Here is a 21,047-nt window from a genome sequence, read left to right on the forward strand (position 1 = left end):
AGGATCCAGTTAAAGAGATGCATAGGATAAGGAATGGGTTAAGGGGCAGGGAGCCATGCCCCCTGTGGAAATGCTGTCCTCCGTGTGCGGGGCTATCCAGAAGCTCTCTGAACCCTGTCCTTTTGGGTTTTCATGGAGGTTTCCATGATGCAGGTGTGACTGATTAAACCACTGGCTGGCTATTGGTAATCAACCTTCAGCACTTCTCCCTTTCCTGAAGGTTTGGGGTGGGACTGAAAGTCCCAGCCCTCTAATCCCCCATCCCAAAGCTACCTAGGGGCTGCTAGGCAACAGTCAACTCATTAGCATACAAAAAGACATCACTTTGTGGAGATTCTAAAAATATTAAGAGTTGTACGCCAGTACAGAGGGTAGAGGACCAAATATTATTTATATATTTCATAATATCACAAGTGTGTATACCAGTGTAATCAGAATACAAAATTTCAAAAATGATACTTTTCCTTTTTTTTTCCAAACAGTCTCACTCTGTCACCCAGGCTGGAGTTGCAGTGGCCTGAACATAACTACCCACATCCTCAACCTCCTGAGTTCAAGGGATCCTCTCAATGTAGCCTCAGAAGTAGCTGGGACTGAAGCTACATATATACATGCATACATTCATGCACTCATTCATTTATTTTGCAGTGAGGGGGTCTCACTATGTTGCCCAAGCTGGTGTCAGTTTCCTGAGCTCAAGAAATCCTCCTGCCTCAGCATCCCAAAGTGCTGTGATTACAGGCTTGAGCCACCACACCTGGCCACCATTTTCAATAGTATCAAATATTTGGGAATAAAATGAACAAAAAAATGTGCAAGACTTATTTGGAGAAAGCCGCAAAAGTTTATTTCAATATTTTTAAGTCAAATATCTTAGATAGAAACAGTTTGTGTTGTTTCAGCTTGTCTTCATTTAAACCTGTGGTTGCTTGTCACCTATAATAGAAACATAACAGGAGGGAATATTAGTAGCAGAACTGTATTCAGATGACATTAAAGGTATATGAAGGACACCAAAGTTTTGGTTTTATACCATGGACTAAAACCAGAAGCCTAAGAGTAACCCAATGGCTAACATTCAGTTAGACCTCTGTAGAGACTTTGAAGATAGGCTTCCAAGCATATACATTAGCAACATTTTTAAAACACCTTGTTTTCTGTAGTTCAAGGGAACCAAAACTGTCAACTTCAAAACGCTTTAAATCAAGTGAACCTATTAAAAGGTGGCCCAAAGTGAAAAGCAAACACTGTGTACAGTTTTAATAAAAACATAACCAACACACAACAAACCTAAGAAACAAAAGGAATTTACAAACAATGTATAATGTAATATAATATTTTGCCTTGAAATAATACTCTGGATGTTCAACAAGTTCCTGGGAAACAGTTTATGTACATTAGGAACTGCGTAAGTGCAGTGAATTGAAAGGCCAGTACTGCATTTGTTTTTTCTCTGTTGTGCAGAAGTGCAAAAATGTTGCTTGGGGCTAGTTTACCCACCTGTGTTCTTTAAGGTACAGTAACCATTTTTGTCCAACATTTTTACCTATCATCCTGATGTCAATATGAAGAGTCCCTCTTTTTAAACTTGAAAATATTTCCATTGGTAAAATAAATTACATGGTCAGATTTGGTTTAATCTATCACTATTATTTTTGACATCAAAATGGGAAAGAGGCATATATCATGAGGAGTGGGGCAAAAAAAAGAAATGGAGGGAGAGGAAAATGGAAAAGGACAGTAAGACATCTGGAAAAGCCAAATATTTGTTTCTAAAAGTTGAGTGTTTTTGAGGGATAAGTGGGAAATTTCAGAAGTTTTTCCACAGTCTTTGTGATGTTTAGATATTCAGGTATTACTGTAATATATTAACTAATGTATGTGTTCCTAGAATATCAATCACTTCATTCATATTTTGAAAATATTAAAGTTCAAGAATGTATTCACTTTCGATTCTACCATATATTCAGTATCTGTTAGGGTCTTGTTCGTATTCCATGTTGAGCTTTTTCCATTTTCTTTAAGAGTGTGCAAATTATTACTCTATTCATAGCTATTTTTCAAAAGAACAATCTTTTAAATGTATTACTTTTGGATTACATTTCCTTTTACTAATGATTCATACCTGTCTCTTATTAAGTACCTCTTTCCTTTTCCCTTAGATTTATTCTATTGCTCTTTATTATTTTCATTTTGTAATATTTTCCTTTCTCGTGTAATTTTCTATCTATTTTAACAAGATATTCATTTAAGACTATCTTCCTAAGAATACAATTGAGGCTTGTTCAATGGGCTCCTGGAAATAATTGAAAACTATCTTTCAACGTAAATAGTCTAATTGAATGGTTCAGCAGTGTAGAGTAAAAACATTTAGGTAATTTCTTCCACAAACATGGAAAGCTTTCTATAAATTCAGAAGCTCTTCTAATTGACAGTCATCAATTTGGAAAATATGTGGAAAAGGTACTTTCATCAAGCAAGTTGCCTGCTCATTTTCTTAGGAACCATGATATCTCAACTCAGATATTAGAACTGGAGTGAAACTGATTGTTATGAAAAACAAATCGTATCTTTGTATTTTATCCAACAGAACATAAGGATGCAGAAATCAACTTTATTTTTTTATTTTTTTTTTTTTTTTGAGATGGAGTCTTGCTGTGTGGCCCAGGCTGGAGTGCAGTGGCGCCATCTCGGCTCACTGCAAGCTCCGCCTCCCGGGTTCACGCTATTCTCCCGCCTCAGCCTCCGAGTAGCTGGGACTACAGGCGCCCGCCACCACGCCCGGCTAGTTTTTTATATTTTTAGTAGAGACGGGGTTTCACCATGTTAGCCAGGATGGTCTCGATCTCCTGACCTTGTGATCCACCCGCCTCGGCCTCCCAAAGTGCTGGGATTACAGGCTTGAGCCACCGTGCCCAGCCAGAAATCAACTTTAAAACAGATGTTAATACATCTGATTTGCATTTACTATTTTCAATAACAGCCGTGTTCTACAACCAGAGATGGTTGTAGAATTTATGGAATTAATCCAGAATCTCACAGATAATGTTAAAGTTGGTATTAGAATCTGCTTAAGGTGCTAGGATATTTCACACAAACTGGTATTACAAATGCATTATGTATTTGTTAAAATCAGAAATTAGAAAAAAATCTGAAAATTGTTAGTTGTTAGGTATAATCAGAAGTAAGAATATACTTTCATATTTGATGATTCAATATGGCTTTAACCCAATTTGTGTCTGTATCTGATAGTGTTTAAGTCTTGCAGTCAGGCAATTGGGGTCTGAACAAGCTTTCAAAGAAAGTCTGCATTTGAACTCTGATTTTAAGGGGGTAGTAATGTTCTCTCTTATTATCAAAAGTAAAATATTGTGGAAAACAGAAAGCACATAATTTTGCATCTTAATGGGTAGCATACCTCCTTCTGGCATTTTAAATTCCTCTGAATTTGGCAGAATCTTCCCCTGGTCATCAGGACCATCTCCGCATTCATCCCCAGTCTTTGACTGAGATTGCTCCTGGAGATCAGCTTCCGGGTCAAGCACTTAAAAATACAAAGGTTAACTGCTCAACAAAATAAAAGAGGACACAAACAAATGGAAGAACATTCCATGCTCAAGGATAGGAAGAATCAATATTGTGAAAATGGCCATACTGCCCAAGGTAATTTACAGATTCAATGCCATCCCCATCAAGCTACCAATGACTTTCTTCACAGAATTGGAAAAAACTATTTTAAAGTGCATATGGAACCAAAAAAGAGCCCGCATTGCCAAGACAATCCTAAGCCAAAAGAACAAAGCTGGAGGCATCACGCTACCTGACTTCAAACTATACTACAAGGCTACAGTAACCAAAACACCATCGTACTGGCACCAAAACAGAGATCTAGACCAATGGAACAGAACAGAGCCCTCAGAAATAATACCACACATCTACAACCATCTGATATTTGACAAATCTGACAAAAACAAGAAATAGGGAAAGGATTCCCTATTTAATAAATGGTGCTGGGAACACTGGCTAGTCATATGTAGAAAGCTGAAACTAGATCCCTTCCTTACACCTTATACAAAAATTAATTCAAGCTGGATTAAACACTTAAATGTTAGACCTAAAACCATAAAAATCCTAGAAGAAAACCTAGGCAATACCATTCAGGACATAGGCATGGGCAAGGACTTCATGTCTAAAACACCAAAAGCAATGGCAACAAAAGCCAAAATTGACAAATGGGATCTAATTAAACTAAAGAGCTTCTGCACAGCAAAAGAAACTACCATCAGAGTGAACAGGAAACATACAGAATGGGAGAACATTTTTGCAATCTACTCATCTGACAAAGGGCTAATATCGAGAATCTACAAAGAACTCAAACAAATTTACAAGAAAAAAACGACCCCATCAAAAAGTGGACAAAGGATATGAACAGACACTTCTGAAAAGAAGACATTTATGCGGCCAACAGACACATGAAAAAATGCTCATCATCACTGGTCATCAGAGAAATGCAAATCAAAACCACGAGATACAATCTCACACCAGTTAGAATGGCAATTATTTAAAAATCAGGCCGGGCGTGGTGGCTCACGCCTGTAATCCCAGCACTTTGGGAGGCCGAGGCGGGCGGATCACAAGGTCAGGAGATCGAGACCACGGTGAAACCCCGTCTCTACTAAAAATACAAAAAAAAATTAGCCGGGCGCGGTTGTGGGCGCCTGTAGTCCCAGCTACTCAGGAGGCTGAGGCAGGAGAATGGCGTGAACCCGGGAGGCGGAGCTTGCAGTGAGCCGAGATCGCGCCACTGCACTCCAGCCTGGGCGACAGAGCGAGACTCCGTCTCAAAAAAAAAAAAAAAAAAAATCAGGAAACAACAGGAGCTGGAGAGGATGTGGAGAAAGAGGAACACTTTTACATTGTTGGTGGGACTGTAAACTAAACTAGTTCCACCATTGTGGAAGACAGTGTGGCAATTCCTCAAGGATCTAGAACTAGAAATACCATTTGACCCAGCCATCCCATTACTGGGTATATACCCAAAGAATTATAAATCATGCTGCTATAAAGACACATGCACACGTATGTTTATTGTGGCACTATTCACAATAGCATAGACTTGTAACCAACCCAAATGTCCATCAATGATAGACTGGATTAAGAAAATGTGGCACATAAACACCATGGAATACTATGCAGCCATAAAAAAGGATGAGTTCATGTTCTTTGTAGGGACATGGATGAAGCTGGAAACCATCATTCTTAGCAAACTATCACAAGAACAGAAAACCAAACACCACATGGTCTCACTCACAGGTGGGAAAAATCGCTGTCTTCCACAAGAGTACAGGAACTTGAGTGAAAAAAAAATTAATGGGCATTGTTGACAGTCATATTCTGGAAACCCCTTAACAGTGAATTGCTAAAGTAATCCATTACCCAAATTCTGTCAATGTTTAACTTCAAAATGCTATCTGTTGAAGAAATAATTTCTGTTTCATGATAATCTTATCATGCTTCGAGTTTTCTAATTATAAAAGTATATAAACAACTCTTTAAAAGCCCCTCAAAATCATACAAATATAGCTACCTGTATGCCAATGTCCTGAATTATCCAGATTTTACCAAACATACTGTCAAAAATACAGAGCAAAGGAAAGAGTGGCTGTCATTCATTGAGGTCTTTTCTGGAGTTGCTATCCTGCTTCACTGAACTTTGTTTTGTCCTGAGCCAATACTGAAGTACCTTACAGTACAGACACATTCGACTATTAACATTTCAAGCAAAATCATTCACGTTTTCTAATGTGAATGGTAGGGAGAACATAAACGTTGGAATGAAATATGAATTCCTTCTCCATGAGTCAAGTGTTCTTGGTAAGCCTCCATTTCAGAGCCTCAGTTTTCTTATTTACAAAATAGGGCTAACATCCTTATACAAATGGGCTTTATTCAGGGTGTTACAAGGTAGGGTGACTTGGCATTCTACATGCTATTAAAGGGTGCATACAATACTGTGGACCCCTCGGCTAAGAAGATCAGACAACATTCTAAGAAGATCAAAGTAAACTAGTGAAATAATGTACATTTTTGTACATCAAATTAAACAGTTTCATCTGATTTAGCAAGGACTGTATTTTCAAGCATACAAAATATATATATATGTGTGTGTGTGTATATATATATATATATATTTTTTTTTTTTTTTTGAGATGGAGTCTTGCTCTGTCACCCAGGCTGGAGTGCAGTGGCCGGATCTCAGCTCACTGCAAGCTCCGCCTCCTGGGTTCACGCCATTCTCCTGCCTCAGCCTCCCAAGTAGCTGGGACTATAGGCACCCACCACCTCACCCAGCTAGTTTTTTGTATTTTTTAGTAGAGACGGGGTTTCACCGTGTTAGCCAGGATGGTCTCGATCTCCTGATCTCGTGATCCGCCCGTCTTGGCCTCCCAAAGTGCTGGGATTACAGGCTTGAGCTACCGCGCCCGGCCCAAAATATATTTTAAAGGTAGGAGAAGATTCATTATATCCAGGGACTCTATGAAGCTGCAAACTATACTCTTCACTTGTCCAGCCAACTCTCAGCAAATGTTTGAGATCCTTTCCCAATGTTTTCTTTCCTCCTGTTACTGGTCATGGCATAAGGCATGATGCACACATAGGCCTCCTTCCCTCCCCATAGACATTCTTTCTTTCCCCTCCCAGTACCTTGAATCTCAGCTGCACCCTGATCTTCTTCTCTCTCCTGACCAGGTGTAGAATCCTGACTTTCAGTTACTGGTTCCGCTTGCTGAGGCTCCGCATCACTGGGCTCCTGGAACGAGGGGTGTGTGTGTGTGTGTGTGTGTGTGTGTGTGCAGATAAAAAGTTTTGTTATCAATACATTTCAATAATATAAACATACAGAATACATAGATGTTTCTGATCATAAGTCTAAAGACATTTCTCCAACACTATTCCACATACTTATTTTTCATAAAGTTACTCTTCCCACAGAGAGGTTACTCTAAGACAGTTGCCCTCAAGGGCTTTGGAAGCTGTTTTAATCTATGTTAGGATGAATGTGTGTAATCTTTTGCAAATAAGCATGAGAAGGAAATCATGGGCAAAATCTGGGGAACACAAGATCATCCACCCAGACAACAGGAGAACTTACTCCTCTTGGATTCGTCTTTCCTTCATGAGATGCCATGAATTTTTTTTTTTTTTTTTTTTTTTTGTAGACGGAGTCTCCCTCTGTCGCCCAGGCTGGAGTGCAGTGGCCGGATCTCAGCTCACTGCAAGCTCTGCCTCCTCGGTTCACGCCATTCTCCTGCCTCAGCCTCGCGAGTAGCTGGGTTTACAGGCGCCCGCCACCTCGCCCGGCTAATTTTTTTTTTTTTTTTTTTTTTGTATTTTTAGTAGAGACGGGATTTCACCGTGTTAGCCAGGGTGGTCTCGATCTCCTGACCTCGTGATCTGCCCGTCTCGGCCTCCCAAAGTGCTGGGATTACAGGCTTGAGCCACCGCGCCAGGCCCCCATGATAATTTCTATCAGCATGGGACACCTTTATTGGTGTATCTATATTGGTTCAACAACAATTACAAAACAGTTTTGCAACAACAACAAGTTACAAAAATAACTTTCTGCTAATAGAAAACATCAAAGGTTAAGGCACTCACCAGCATAGGCCCAATCAGCTCAGGAGGTGGTACACTTCTCCTTGGTCTAGGCCTATATGTTGATCTTCCTCGCCAAATCATATTTCACACTGCAAGCAGAATACTGTGAATTGGTAAATGTACTTGAAAAGACAGCTATATTTGACCACTTCCATGACCAAATGTTAACTTGTCGTTTTTTAAAAGTTTGTAAATACTTTCGAACTAAGTCTCAGGGCAAGTGTAAGTGTGTGTGCCTTATGAATGCTTGCGAAGCCATTAAGTTGGTCAAGCTAACTGAGCAATTTCTTAAGGCTCCTGGCAAAAGACACAGGATATTTCCGATAAGGTTTGGTTTCACAACTTAACTCTCCTCTGTGGAGACATTTGGGAAAATACAGCCAGAGAATTAAAACTGCAGTAACTACGGCTTTTGTCACACACCCATTTGCTAGGCCCATTTCCCCCCTAAAATCAAGTTTTGTTGGAACGCAGAGCCCCACCAACTCAAACCTCCACGGTGGAGTTGAGAAGCTGCCACACAGCGCTGGGCCCTCCTCACTGTACACCTCTGCCAGGCGCTCTACAGACCTCAGGGCCATGGTCGCCAACCCGCAGCGTTCCCAGTTCCCTTCCTTAATGCCCACCCTGCTCCTTCCCGGGTCGACACAAAGGAGCCTGGAATCTGTCCTCGGTCGAGGGTTCCAGGGACTCGGATACCTGCCCCAGCACCCCCAGCACTCGCCCCATTTTCACCTGACCCCTCTCAACTGTGCGGCCCACCTTCTTCCCTCATTCTGACCTCACTACAACAAGGCCCACGGCAGTGCCACCTCACGAGCAGAAGGACGAGCACCTTGAGACCCTTCGACCTCTGAGGCCGTGGACCACGCTGTCCCACGCTCCAGATAGCCACTGGCTCCTCCTCACACTCACTCACACTTCAACTCTTGGGAGGAATGGCTTGTGGACCTACCGGCTGCGTCTCAGTAGGACAGAAAAAGTCCAGACAGCAGGAACGCGACCCTCACACTCTCACAGCTCCAGGGCGTTCACCACATGGGCAAAGGTGCAGAGGGGAAGACGCCCAGTGGACATGCGCAGTGAGGAAGGTGCCTGCCTAGTGGGCTGTGGCGCCCCTCCTCGCCCCACCCCATCCCGCGCCGCGCAGTCCTCTGCCCTCTCCCAGGTTCCCACTGAAGACTTCGGAATGTGTCTTCTGTGGGCGGTTTCATATGCCTCCGGGACTCAAATACCACAAATAGTTTCCCCCTTCAAAGCTCACTCCATGTTCACTAGGTCCTCCTCCCCTCTATGGCCCTCCTTCCTCCCCTGTCTGGGACACCCACGATAGCAAGGCCATGGCTGTGTCGCCGCCTGTTAGGAGAAGAATGGCAACCTCAAGGACCTTCCCCAATCGGAGGACATAGACTGCGCCGCGGGCTCCTCCTCACACTCTCTCCCACTTCCACCCTGGGAGGACTGATCTTCGGACCTACCGGCTGACTCCTAGTCAGCAGCACAGAAGGAAGTCACGATGTCTCCTTGCACAGCTCTGCAGGGACACAAGGCAGACAGCAAGGCACATGGACAACAAGGGACTTGGGCAGCAAGGGGTGTGCATACTGAGTCAAGCACATGCAAGGCCAGCCGGGGTTTTCTCACTGTCCCCAGACTCACATCCCTAAGATGTTTGTAGTAGAAGGAAAGGGACTAAGAGGCTTTGTTCCCTCTCTTGCCCTACAATTCTTATGCATCCAGAAACACTGGGGACAGTCCCATGTCACCATGAGTGGAGGATGTGTCTCAGAAAGACCTTTTGTGACAAATAAATTATTTATATATATATATACACGCTTTTTTTTATTTATATATGCACGGGTGCCTGCCATGTTGCAGGAAATATCTGGGATGCTGGAAATGTGAAGACCAAGGAGCCACACGTGGTATGTCCCATGGAGACCACCACACTGTAGTGGGGCAGACAGACAGTTAAACAGAAGAGCAGTTGAACTGCAAAGGAGAAACATGGGGAACGGACCCACGGTAGTAAAGAACAATGAATGTAGTGGCCAAGAAGCAAGGGGGAAAACAACACAGTTTCTCAGGAAGATAATATTTCTCCATTGCCTTTGCATCTTTTTTGAAAATAAGTTTATCATGTCTGTGAACCTATTTCCGGACTCCATTCTGGTCTGTTGATTTTTCCCCAGTACCACGTTCTGGTTACTATAGAATTAACATGACTCTTGATATTAGGTAGTGTGAGTTCCCCAAAGTTATAGTTCAGAATCGTTTTGGCTGTTCTGGTTCATTTTCCTTTCTATATAATTTTGAAAAATGACTCCAATGAAGTGGGTTGTATAAGTTCACGCAGTTTCACTTTGAAGGGCAGCAGATAAATATGTTAGTAGCTATAGAAGGACATGGGGGAAGGAGGTAAGTTCCCCCCTTAGGTTGGGGAATGATCCCATTTAGAAGGAGCAGTTGGTGGTTCAGGAGACAGAATGATCATTGCAGGAGCAAAGCCCCTGAGAAAGTGGGAGGTATGGGATCCTGAGCTGAGGTGGGGGGCTGGCTTCAGTTAGGAGCAATTGTATGCAGAAGGGCGGCAGAGAATGAATGCCAGGGCAAGCACAGGTAGACCCGGTTTGGAAAGCTCTAAGAGTTCCCAGCAGATCACTTCTCTCCTCTGAATGCATCATTACGGGAGGTCATTCAAATGGAGGAGAGTTTCTAGCATTGGGGGGGGGGGGGGGTGTTTATATAACTATAGAGAAAGTTTCTGTCATCTCAGAGAATACGTCCATCATCATGAACAGAATATTCCTAGAAATATGAATGTTGAAGGTGAGCTTTCAGACAGGAATGGGGAACACGGTATTGGAAACATGTGGAAACACAATCCTTGTAAGAAAGTGGCAGAGAATTTGGCTAGATTGCATTCTCTTAGATGCAGAGTAGAACTTGTAAGTGATGAAATTGCATATGTAGCTAAGAACATTTCTAAGCAAAGTATGGAAGTTGTGGCCTGGTTTCTCCTCGCTGCTGGTTGCAAAATGCAAGGGAGGAGAAATAAATCAATGACAGAATTGCTGAGCAAAAAGGAATCAGCCTTTGATTATTTAGAAGATTCTCAGCCTATCCAGATAGCAAGCTCTGGAAATAGGGCCAAGCGTGTAGCGGGACAACTGATTGCTAAAGAGATGAGGTATGTGAGTCATGGATCCAGTCAACCATCTCAGCAGAATGCAGGGAAGGAGATGCATTTATCCAGGAAAGATCTATGGAGGATCCAGGGACTGTTGGCATGGACGCCATGAATTGCATCAGAGGCCAACATGTTTTGAGGATTTTATACCAAAAGAAGCACAGCCAGCCTGGAATGAAAGGAACAGAAATGGGACAAAATAAAGGAAGAGTGACTTTGATGGGAGAGCTACAGATGCAGAGGTTGGCAAGCTGCCACTGCCTCTATAGACCCAGACAGCAATGACCTGGGGAACAGGAATCCAGATGCCTCTTCCTGAGCTCCAGATGGCAGAGCCACCTCCTCAATTTCAGAAAACAGGGCTTCTGCCCAGGGGTAAGGGAGCAGGGCTAACACTCAGGGCCAAGAGGGCAGAGCTGCCACCCTACTAGGCACAGAGGACACGGCATCAAGCCAAAGAGGACCATTCTGAAGCCTTAAAATCTCTTAAAGTCTGAAACCTTGCTTGGATCCCATGACTCCTTCTCTCCTTCCATCTTCTCCATTTTGGAATGGGAGTGTTTCTCCTATGCCTGCACCTTCATGCTGTTTTGAAAGCAGATAACGTCTTGTCTGGTTTCACAAGTTCACAGATGAAAATAATTTAGCCCCAGAATACAACATACTCTGACTCTCACCCTTTCCTGATTTTGATGATATTTGAATGAGATTTGGGATTTAGAGTTGATACTGGAAAGAATTAAGAGTTTCGAGGATGTTGAGATGAGATGAATGTATTTTAGATGTGAGAGAACATGAATTTGAGGTGCCAGATGGTGGACTTTTACATGTTAAATCATGTCCCCTTCATAAATTTATGCAGGCATAAATCATAGATATTGCATGTACTGTTCCAGACCACCACAGTAAAGCAAGTCACACACATTTTTTTATTTCCTAGTGTATATAAAAGTGATGTTCATAGTATGTTCTCACTCATAAGTGGGAACTAAGCTATGTGGATGCAAAGGCATAAGAATGATACAATGGACTTTGAGGACTCAGAGGAAAGATTGGGAGGAGGCTGAGGGATGAAAGACTACAAATTGGGTTCATTGTATACTGCTCGGGTGATGGGTGCACCAAAATCTCACAAATCACCACTAAAGAACTTACTCATGTAACCAAATACCACCTGTTCCCCAAAAACCTATTGAAATAAAAAAAAATTTAAATAATAATAAAAATAAAATAAAAGTGATGTTTACACTACACTACAATCTGTTAACTGTGCAATAGTATTATGTCAAAAAAATGTACATAACTTAATTGGAAAATACTGTATTGCTAAAACATGCTAAAGATAATCTGAGCCTTCAGTGAGTTGTAACTTTTGTGCTGGTAGAGGGTCTTGCCTGGATGTACATGGCTGCTGACTGATCAGGGTGCTGGTTGCTGAAAGTTGGGTGGCTGTGGCAATTTATTTTCTTTTTTATTTACTTTTTAACAAGCTAGTACTACATGGAGGGCTGTGGCAATTTCTTAAAATAAGACAACAATGAAATTTGCTCCATTAATGTACTCTTCCTTTCAAGAACGATTTCTCTGTAGGAGGCAATGCTGCTTGATAGTATTTTACCTACAGTAGAACTCCTTTATAAATTGGAGTCAGATCTCTCAAATCCTGCCATTACCTAATCAACTCATCCTTTGCTGTCATTTCCACAGTGTTCACAGCATCTTCACTGGGAGTAGATTTCATCTCAAGAAACTACTTTCTTCATTCATCCATAAAAAGCAAGTCCTCACATGTTAAAGTTTTATCATGAGATGGCAGTAGTTGAGTCACCTCTTCACGTTCCACCCTTGTTCTCTTGCTATTTCCACCATGTTAGCAGGTACTTCATCCACTGGAGCTGTGAACCCCTCAAAACCAGCCATGAGGGAATACACGGTCTGCTGTCATTATGAGGAGCTTTCTCCACGTGTCACTTAGATCCAATTAGTCCATGGTGCCATTCAGTTCATCTATATGTTGCTGACTTTTTTCCATTGGTTCTGTCTGATTTGATTATGTATTTTAAACCTTTGTAGTTGAGTTCTGTGCAAAAAAAGAGGTAATATAGCAGGTCTGAAACGACTATCCTTAGAAAGGCCAGCTTGCAAGACTGGCCCTTGCCTGGCATCTGTGAACTTGATTTCGGGAGGTTTCCCACCATTCTCCATCTGGTAAGAGTGGTTTACTCTTCCGAAATTGTTTGTTCAAGCAATGTGTTTTATGCTGAACACCAGCTTCCCTTCTAGGAATCTGAAATGTTGTTGCCTGCTAGGCAGAGAGTGCCTATGTGACCAGTCCCCAGTAAAAACCTGGGGCACTCAGTTTCTAATTAGCTTCCCTGGTAGATAACATTTTACACATGTTGTCATGATTCATTGCTGGAGAGACAAATTGTGTGACTCCATTGGGAAGTAACTCTTGGGAGCTTTTGCTGGTTCCCACCAGACTTTGCCCAGTAGGCTTTCCCCGTTACTGATTTAGCTCAGTATTCTTTTGCTGTAATAAGTCTTAGCCACGAGTACAACTATACATTGAGTCCTCATAGGCAATTACTGGAAGTGAGGGTGATCTTGGGGATCCCTGACACACTGGCAGCAACAGTGTGATTCACCAGCTAGACCCTGACTCACTAAAATATGATGAAAGCCTTCTTTGAATAAAGAATGAAGCAACAGACCTGACAAAGCTGTAACACCTGGGAGACTGGATTTGCCCCTAATAGGAAGCAGCAGCCGAGCTGCTGTCTATTGTGAAAAATACATGTACTCACAGCATTTCACAGTAATCCCTCCAACGGCAAAAGAGTTGACCCACTGGATCCCTGAGCCACTGTTCTATGCTGAATAATGCAGGGTGTTGGGAGAAGGTTCAGCCAGGCGCTGACTTTGGCTTTTGTTTTCTCCTCCAGGCAGGAGGAGAAAGGACTCAAATGTTGCCAAAGCTGAACTTTGAATAGGCAAAAATCCTGAAAGTTTGATTGCTCTTTCCTCCAAGTAGGAGAGAAAAAAAAACAGTTTTCTGGGCTGGAGCAAAGACTTAGATAAAGGAAAAAAAAAAAAAAAGGAGGGGGCAAATTGGCCAGGTGCAGTGGCTCACACCTGTAATCCCAGCACTTTGGGAGTCTGAGGCAGGACTTGAAGCCAGGAGTTTGAGACCAGCCTGGACAACATAGCAAGACCTCACACCTACAAAATTTTAAAAATTAGCTGAGCATGGTGGCACCCATATGTAGTCTCAGCTACTCAGGAGGCTGAGGCGGGAGGGTCACTGGACTGCAGAAGGTCAAGGCTGCAGTGAGCTATTATCATGCCACTATACTCCAGCCTGGGTGAGAAAGCAAGACTTTGTCTCAAAAAAAAAATTCATTGGTGACTTAATAAAAGACCAATGATACTAATATTTTCTGAGCAAAATCATGAGAAGATGGTATCAATTTACTCAGATCCAGAGTCATAGGAAATGGGCAATGGGGAAAGAGAGTGGAGTGTGGAGGGGAGGTGAAGGTGTGCAGGGCAGGGAGAGAGGTCTGCAGCAGACAGGGGCGAGGAATAATGGGGAAGAGCAGAAAGCAGAAGTTCAGAGATGTGAGAATAGAAGCTCACACTTCTGGATACTTATTCTAGGCCAGATGCTTTTTTAGCATCTCTCTCTCTCTCTCTCTCTCTCTCTCTCTCTCTCTCTCTCTCTCTGTTTCTCTCTCTCTCCATATATATATACAAATATATAATAAAAGACTATATTTTCAAATTATATATATATGTATACATAATCACAGTCACTTAGTGCTCATAGCAACACTGTCAGATGTGTGTTACTAATGTTATCATCTCTTATTATAGAACAGGAAACTGAGACACATTAAGAGACTAAGGAATTTGCCCAAAGTCACCTCGCCAGCAAGAGCAGAGTCAGATTGGTACCCAGGCTGGAGAGGGGTGTACAGACACATGCAATCCGACCCTGACACTCTGGAATGCGCTGCAGTGTGGAATGGTCCTCCAGATCACAAAACAAGTGAAAGTGTCCAGCAGCATTCATGAGATGACATTATCTGCGTGTGGATTGAACATGAGGTCTCTTGAGTGCATTCGATAATACGGGGTGACAAGTCAATACCAGGAAAGCACAAAGGCAGTCTCTGCTTTCTGTATGTGTTTGCTACCATGGATGTTAGCAGCAACGTCTCTGTCACTGTCATTATGCGAAATAGCTTTGGTAAAATATTAAATAAAACAACAGATGTAGTAAAACACACTACTTATTCTCCAATCTCATAATTAAAAAAAAAAAAGCATAGAAAAAAAGTCTGGAAGGGAACATGCCACATATGAAGTGTTGTTCTCTAAGTGGGAAACTCTCAGTCATTTTGAAATAACATTCCTTTCACTGTTTTACTTGCGTTTTCTTTGCTATTATTACTCAGCCACTGTTGCCATAATAATTTTTAAGATAGATGTTCTGAAGACTCATTCTTTTAGGTATCTTGAAGATTAGGGGTAAAAGGTGTTTTGATATCCTTATCAGGAGGAAAACCAGTCAGTGATCCTCGGGGGCAGCATTTAAAACAGAAGGAAGGTTTGGGGTAGGGTAGAGAGGGGCAGTGGGGGAGGCAGGGTGGTGTGGATGGAAGGTTAGCTGAAGACCCCAGGCATCCTGAAAAATGCCATAGTCGGTACATGTTGAAAGAAACCAAAACACCCGCATGTTTGTAAGAGGAGGCTGCTGTGCTATCGAGATGGAGATCTTTATGACGTCTCTTTAGACCTTTCCTCTCCTTCAGCTCCAGCAACACAATTGGGTGGCTTTTGGCCCTGGCAAGGCGCTGCTGCTGGTGAGCTGTACTGAGGTCAAGGCCTGGCCCACCTGCAGCATTATCACTTCAGAGAGTGGCCTGGGACACCTATCTTGGTATCTGGAAGCCTACAGTTTCAGATCAGGGAAACGGAGAAAACACATAGTGCAATAGTTAGATTCAAAGCTCCCCCAATGACGCCATCAGTGCAAAGCGAGAGGCATGTATATGTTGTTGTGGTCATTAGTTTGGGATGAGCAGGGTTGGGTTGGGTTGGTCCCTGAAAGAAGAATTGAGGGAGTGAATGCCAATGTGATCTATAACATTACTAGTGCACAAGTGGCTAAGCTTCTGTTTCCTAGGTTTGTTCTTCAGCTAAAATGATGGAGTGCTCCACTACTGTGGTGAGAAGCTTCCCTGGCCTGAGGTGTGTGAAGGAATGACTGTACCTAGTGATGAGCATTCTGAAGATTCGCCAAAAGCTGTGACAAGGGGGCACTGAGCGCATAAATTATATTGCTGCAGTTATTTTCAACATAACACAATACTTCTGATTCAGGGTACAAGACACCAGTATGATGGTATGAAGTTCCCCCGGCCCTTACCACCCACACACCCAGAAAGCTCTTCAGCCCGGCTGTGCCTCATGCCATGGCACCTTCCGGAAGCTTTGAAGCCGACATCGAGATAAAGTTCCAGTGCCCTTCAGCCTCCTAATGCAGGTCAGCGTGGCTGCCCAGAAGCTGCCCACTGATCTGAATCAGTGCCAGGGGAACATGGGTGTGTGTGTAACAGAGAGGGAGGGCGCACCTGACATAGTGAGAGAAATTGACCAGGGCTTGCTCTGTCTTGCTTCTGACCTGAGGAGCTAACTGCCTTTGCTCATTCCCGCACGTAGGCCAAGTGAACTATGGGAGGAATTTAGTGTAGGGTTTAACTTCAAAGCAAGGATGATAATAGTCCCTTTCGGAACCCAGCCCAGAGGAGATGAGAAGGGTGTACACACAAGCGGCAATGTTGCGTGAAAGGTTTATGGGAACACTGTGACCTGACCAAGGACAAAGATGTTTTGCAACCTCCCCGGGCTCCCGTTGACACTTAGATGTCTGTGGTCACCATTCTCCTCCTGACCTCACCCTTTCCTGATTCTCTCTTGCCCAATGTAAAAAGAAGCTTGAGATTCATCCCCCTTAAGATGGATCCACAGGACATTAATCCATCATCGTCTCAGCCTGCTGGCTATCTGAAATAAAGGGGGGGTGCCAGGCACGGTGGCTCACGCCTGTAATCCCAGCACTTTGGGAGGCCCAGGTGGGCGGATCACGAAGTCAGGAGATCGAGACCGTCCTGGCTAACACGGTGAAACCCCGTCTCTACTAAAAATACAAAAAATTAGCTAGGCATGGTGGCGGGCGCCTGCAGTCCCAGCTACTCTGGAGGCTGAGGCAGGAGAATGGCGTGAACCCGGGAGGCGGAGCTTGCAGTGAGCCGAGATGGCGCCACTGCACTCCAGCCTGCAGCCTGGGCGACAGAGCAAGACTCTGTCTCAAAAAAAAAAAAGACTTCATTTGTTGAACAGTCATTTGCCAAACCCCAACTATGTTCTAGGTACTGTGCTGAGTGTCTGGGGCATACGATAAAAAAAAAACCCATCCCTGCCCTCGTGGAGTTTATGTCAAATTGTAGGATAATGGTCAATCTACTGATCCCACACATAAAATGCAAAAATTCCTGCCAGACATCAAGTAATATCCTACCACTTCATGTACACTGTAAGACTCTTACAGCTGTATACTTCCATTTCGTTTCTCCCCAGCTTTCTGCTATGATTGTCTCACATTGTATTTCTACCTATGTCAGAACCCCACAATACATTGTTACTATTTGACAGTCAATTTTCTTTCTTTCTTTTTTTTATTTTAGATGGAGTCTTGCTCTATCGCCAGACTGCAGTGCAGTGGCGCAATCTCAGCTCACTGCAACCTCTGCCTCCCAGGTTCAAGCGATTCCCCTGCCTCAGCCTCCCAAGCAGCTGGGATTACAAGCACGCGCCAACACACCGGCTAATTTTTTTGTACTTTAGTAGAGACGGGGTTTCACCACGTTGCCAATATGGTCTCAATCTCCTGACGTGATCCACCCGCCTTGTCCTCCCAAAGTACTGGGATTACAGGCGTGAACCACCCCACCTGGGCCAATTTTCTTTTAAAGAGATTAGCTACAAGAAAAAAATCTCGACTGAGCATGATGACTCATACCTGTAATCTCAACACTTTGGGAGGCTGAGGCAGGAGGATTGCTTGAGCCCAGAGGTTTGAGAGAAGCCTGGGCAACATAGGGAGACCTTTTTTCTAAACGAGAAAATTAAATTTTTTTTTAATCGGCCGTTCACTTCTGTAATCCCAGCACTTTGGGAGGCCGAGGCGGGTGGATTGCCTGAGCTCAGGAGTTCATGACCAGGCTGGGCAACATGGTGAACCCCGTCTCTACTAAAATACAAAAAAATTAGCCAGGCGTGGAGGTGTGCGCCTATAGTCACAGTTACTCAGTAGGCTAAGGCAGGAGAATCCCTTGAAACCGGAAGGCAGAGGTTGCAGTGAGCCAAGATCGTGCCACTGCACTCCAGCTTGGGCGACAGAGGGAAACTCCATCTCCAAAAAAAAAATCATGTACTTTCCCACAATTGTTCCATGTCCAGCACTGTGAAGTTCTGTGTGTAGATCCAAATTTCCTTCTATTTTCCTTCTGAACCAAGAACTTCCTTTAACATGTTTTGTAGGACAAATCTGTTGACAATGACTTTTCTCCCCATTTTTGTTTGTTTACCTGTTTGTATAAACATGTTTATGTCACCTTCATTTAAAAAAACTGTGCTGATTAGAAAGTTCTGGGTTGCACAGATTCGATGAGAAGTCTGATGGATGACTTTAAATTTGTTCCTCTGTATGTAGTGTGTCTTCTTTTCTTTTCTTTTTCTGCCAGGGCATTGGTGTTGGGGTTTGAATCAATCTTTTCAGTAGCTGAACTGGCCTTCAGTTGTGTTGTTGCTGTAGTTCTTTTCAATATAACACAATACTTCAGAATCAGGGTACAAGATACCAGCATGCAAAAATCAATTGTATTTCTTCTTTGTTTTTGTTTTATAAATTGGCATAATTGTACATATATATATACATATATAAGTAGTGATATTTTCATACATATAATGTATAGTGATCAAAGCAGAGTAATTAGCATATGGATTGTCTCAAACATTCATCATTTCTTTGTGTTGGGAATATTCAATGTCCTCCTAGCTATTTGAAACTATACAATATATTATTTGTTTAACTTTTCTAGACAGAGTCTTGCTCTGTCACCCAGGTTGGAGTGCAGTGGCGCAATCTCAGTTCACTGCAACCTCCACTTCCCAGGCTCTAGCGATTCTCCTGTCTCAGACTCCTGAGTAGCTGGGATCACAGGCAACCGCCACCACGCCTGGCTAATTTTTGTATTTTTAGTAGAGACAGTGTTTTACCATGCTGACCAGGCTGGTCTCAAACTCCTGACCTCAGATGATCCGCCCACCTCAGTCTCCCAAAGTGCGGGGATTACAGGTGTGAGCCACCACGCCTGGCCTATATAATATATTATTGTTAATTATAGTCATCCTACAATGCTGTGGAACACTGTAACTTCTCCTATCAAGCTGTAATTTTGTATCCTTTAACAAATCTCTCCCTATCCCCACCACCCCTTACCCTTTCCAGCCTCTAGTATCCTCTGTTCTACTTTTTCTTGCTATGAGATTAGTATTTTTTAGCTTCCACATATGAGTGACAGCATGTGGTGTTTAAGATCCTTTGAAAGGGAGTGAAGCAGAGGCAGCTAAATTGGAGGCTGAAGCAGCTGGTCGTGCTGTGCTGAGGCTCCGTGGCAGAGACCAAGAGCTGACGCTCAGGTCTGTTCCTGGCTTATTTCACTTAACATAAAGTCCTCCACTTCCACCCAGGATTGCTGAGAATGACGGAATTTCATTCTTTTTTAGGGCTGAAAAGTATTGCATTGTATACCTGTACCACATTTTCTTCATCCATTCATCTAGACTGATTCCATAGTGTGGCTATTGTGCATAGTGCTGTAATCAATGTGGGAGTGCAGACGTCTCTTTGATATGCTAATTTCCTTTCCCTTGAATAAATGCCCATTAGTGGGATTGCTGGATCATATGGTGGTTCTATTGTAGTTTTTGAGGAACCTCCCTTTTGTTCTCCATGGTGTCTCTACTAGTTTAAATTCTCACCAATAGGGTATGACAGTTCCTTTTTCTCTGCATCCTTGCCAGTGTTTGTTATTTTTTGTCTTTTTGAGAATAGGCATTCTAGCTGGGTGAGATTGCCAGCATTTGTTTGTTTGTTTTGTCTTTTTGATAACAGGTATTGTAACTGTGTGAGATGATAACTCATTGTGGTTTTACTATTATTTCTTTTCTTTTCTGGAGACAGGGCCTCACTATGTCACCCAGGCTGTCTTGAAGTCCTGAGCTCAAGCATTCCTCCTCCCTTGGCTTCCTAAGTAGCTGGGACTACAGGCCTACTCCATCTCAGCCAGCTCACATTGTGGTTTTGATTTGTATTTCCCTGATGATTAGTGATGCTGAGCATTTTCTCATACATTTTTTGGCCATTTGTAGGTCTTCCGTTGAGAAATATCTATTCTGATCATTTCCTTATTTGAGCTTGGATGATTTTTGTTGTTGTAGAGATGTTCAACTTCTTTGTATATCCTGGATATTAATACCCTGTCTAATGAATAGTTTGTAAATCTTTTCAATCTTTTGTAAATCAATCTTTAGTAAATAAGTAAATACGAGTTTTTTTTAATTTAATTTTTTTTTTTTTTTGATTCAGGGTCTTGCTCTGTCACACAGGTTGGAATGTGATGGCACAATCAAGGCTCACTACAGCCTCAACCTCCCGGGCCCAAATCTTCCTCCCACCTCAGCCTCCTGAGTACCTGGGACTCCAGGTGCTTACAACCCTTCCCAGCTCATTTTTTTATTATTATAATACTTTAAGTTCTAGGGTACATGTGCACAACATGCAGGTTTGTTACATATGTATACATGTGCCATGTTGGTGTGCTGCACCCATTAACTCATCATTTACATTAGGTATATCTCCTAATGCTATCCCTCCCCCCTACCCCCTCTCCCCAACCCACGACAGGCCCCAGTGTGTGATGTTCCCCCTCCTGTGTCCAAGTGATCTCATTGTTCAATTCCCACCTATAAGTGAGAACATGCAGCATTTGGTTTTCTGTTCTTGCAACAGTTTGCTGAGAATGATGGTTTCCAGCGCCCAGCTCATTTTTAATTTTTTATGTAGAGA

At 42.8% G+C, this 21,047-nt stretch overlaps 2 protein-coding genes across 2 annotated transcripts in view; one reads left to right on the forward strand and one right to left on the reverse strand.

The window, feature by feature from the left end:
• LOC126946565 (protein FAM156A/FAM156B) overlaps nucleotides 1–21,047 on the forward strand; it is a 118,770-nt gene that overhangs the window by 75,173 nt on the left and 22,550 nt on the right.
• On the reverse strand, nucleotides 825–8,702 carry XAGE3 (X antigen family member 3). Its single transcript, XM_050777119.1, has 5 exons — nucleotides 8,615–8,702; nucleotides 7,660–7,748; nucleotides 6,706–6,811; nucleotides 3,419–3,544; nucleotides 825–936 (listed from the first exon to the last, which is right to left on the reverse strand). Exons 2-5 carry the CDS (start codon nucleotides 7,738–7,740, stop codon nucleotides 914–916), a joined length of 336 nt encoding a protein of 111 aa, XP_050633076.1. The 5' UTR covers nucleotides 7,741–7,748; nucleotides 8,615–8,702; the 3' UTR covers nucleotides 825–913.

Source organism: Macaca thibetana, chromosome X, assembly GCF_024542745.1.
Source record: "Macaca thibetana thibetana isolate TM-01 chromosome X, ASM2454274v1, whole genome shotgun sequence".
Classification (NCBI taxonomy): Eukaryota; Metazoa; Chordata; class Mammalia; order Primates; family Cercopithecidae; genus Macaca; species Macaca thibetana.

What these genes read in the sequence shown, in the direction of transcription:
- XAGE3 (XM_050777119.1), bottom strand. Translation starts at nt 7,740, where the DNA reads ATGATTTGGCGAGGAAGATCAACATATAGGCCTAGACCAAGGAGAAGT. An exon ending in AGCTGATTGGGCCTATGCTG is followed by an intron (nt 6,812 to 7,659) that starts GTGAGTGCCTTA and finishes CCCTCGTTCCAG; the next exon opens with GAGCCCAGTGATGCGGAGCC. An exon ending in GGGTGCAGCTGAGATTCAAG is followed by an intron (nt 3,545 to 6,705) that starts GTACTGGGAGGG and finishes TGTATTTTTAAG; the next exon opens with TGCTTGACCCGGAAGCTGAT.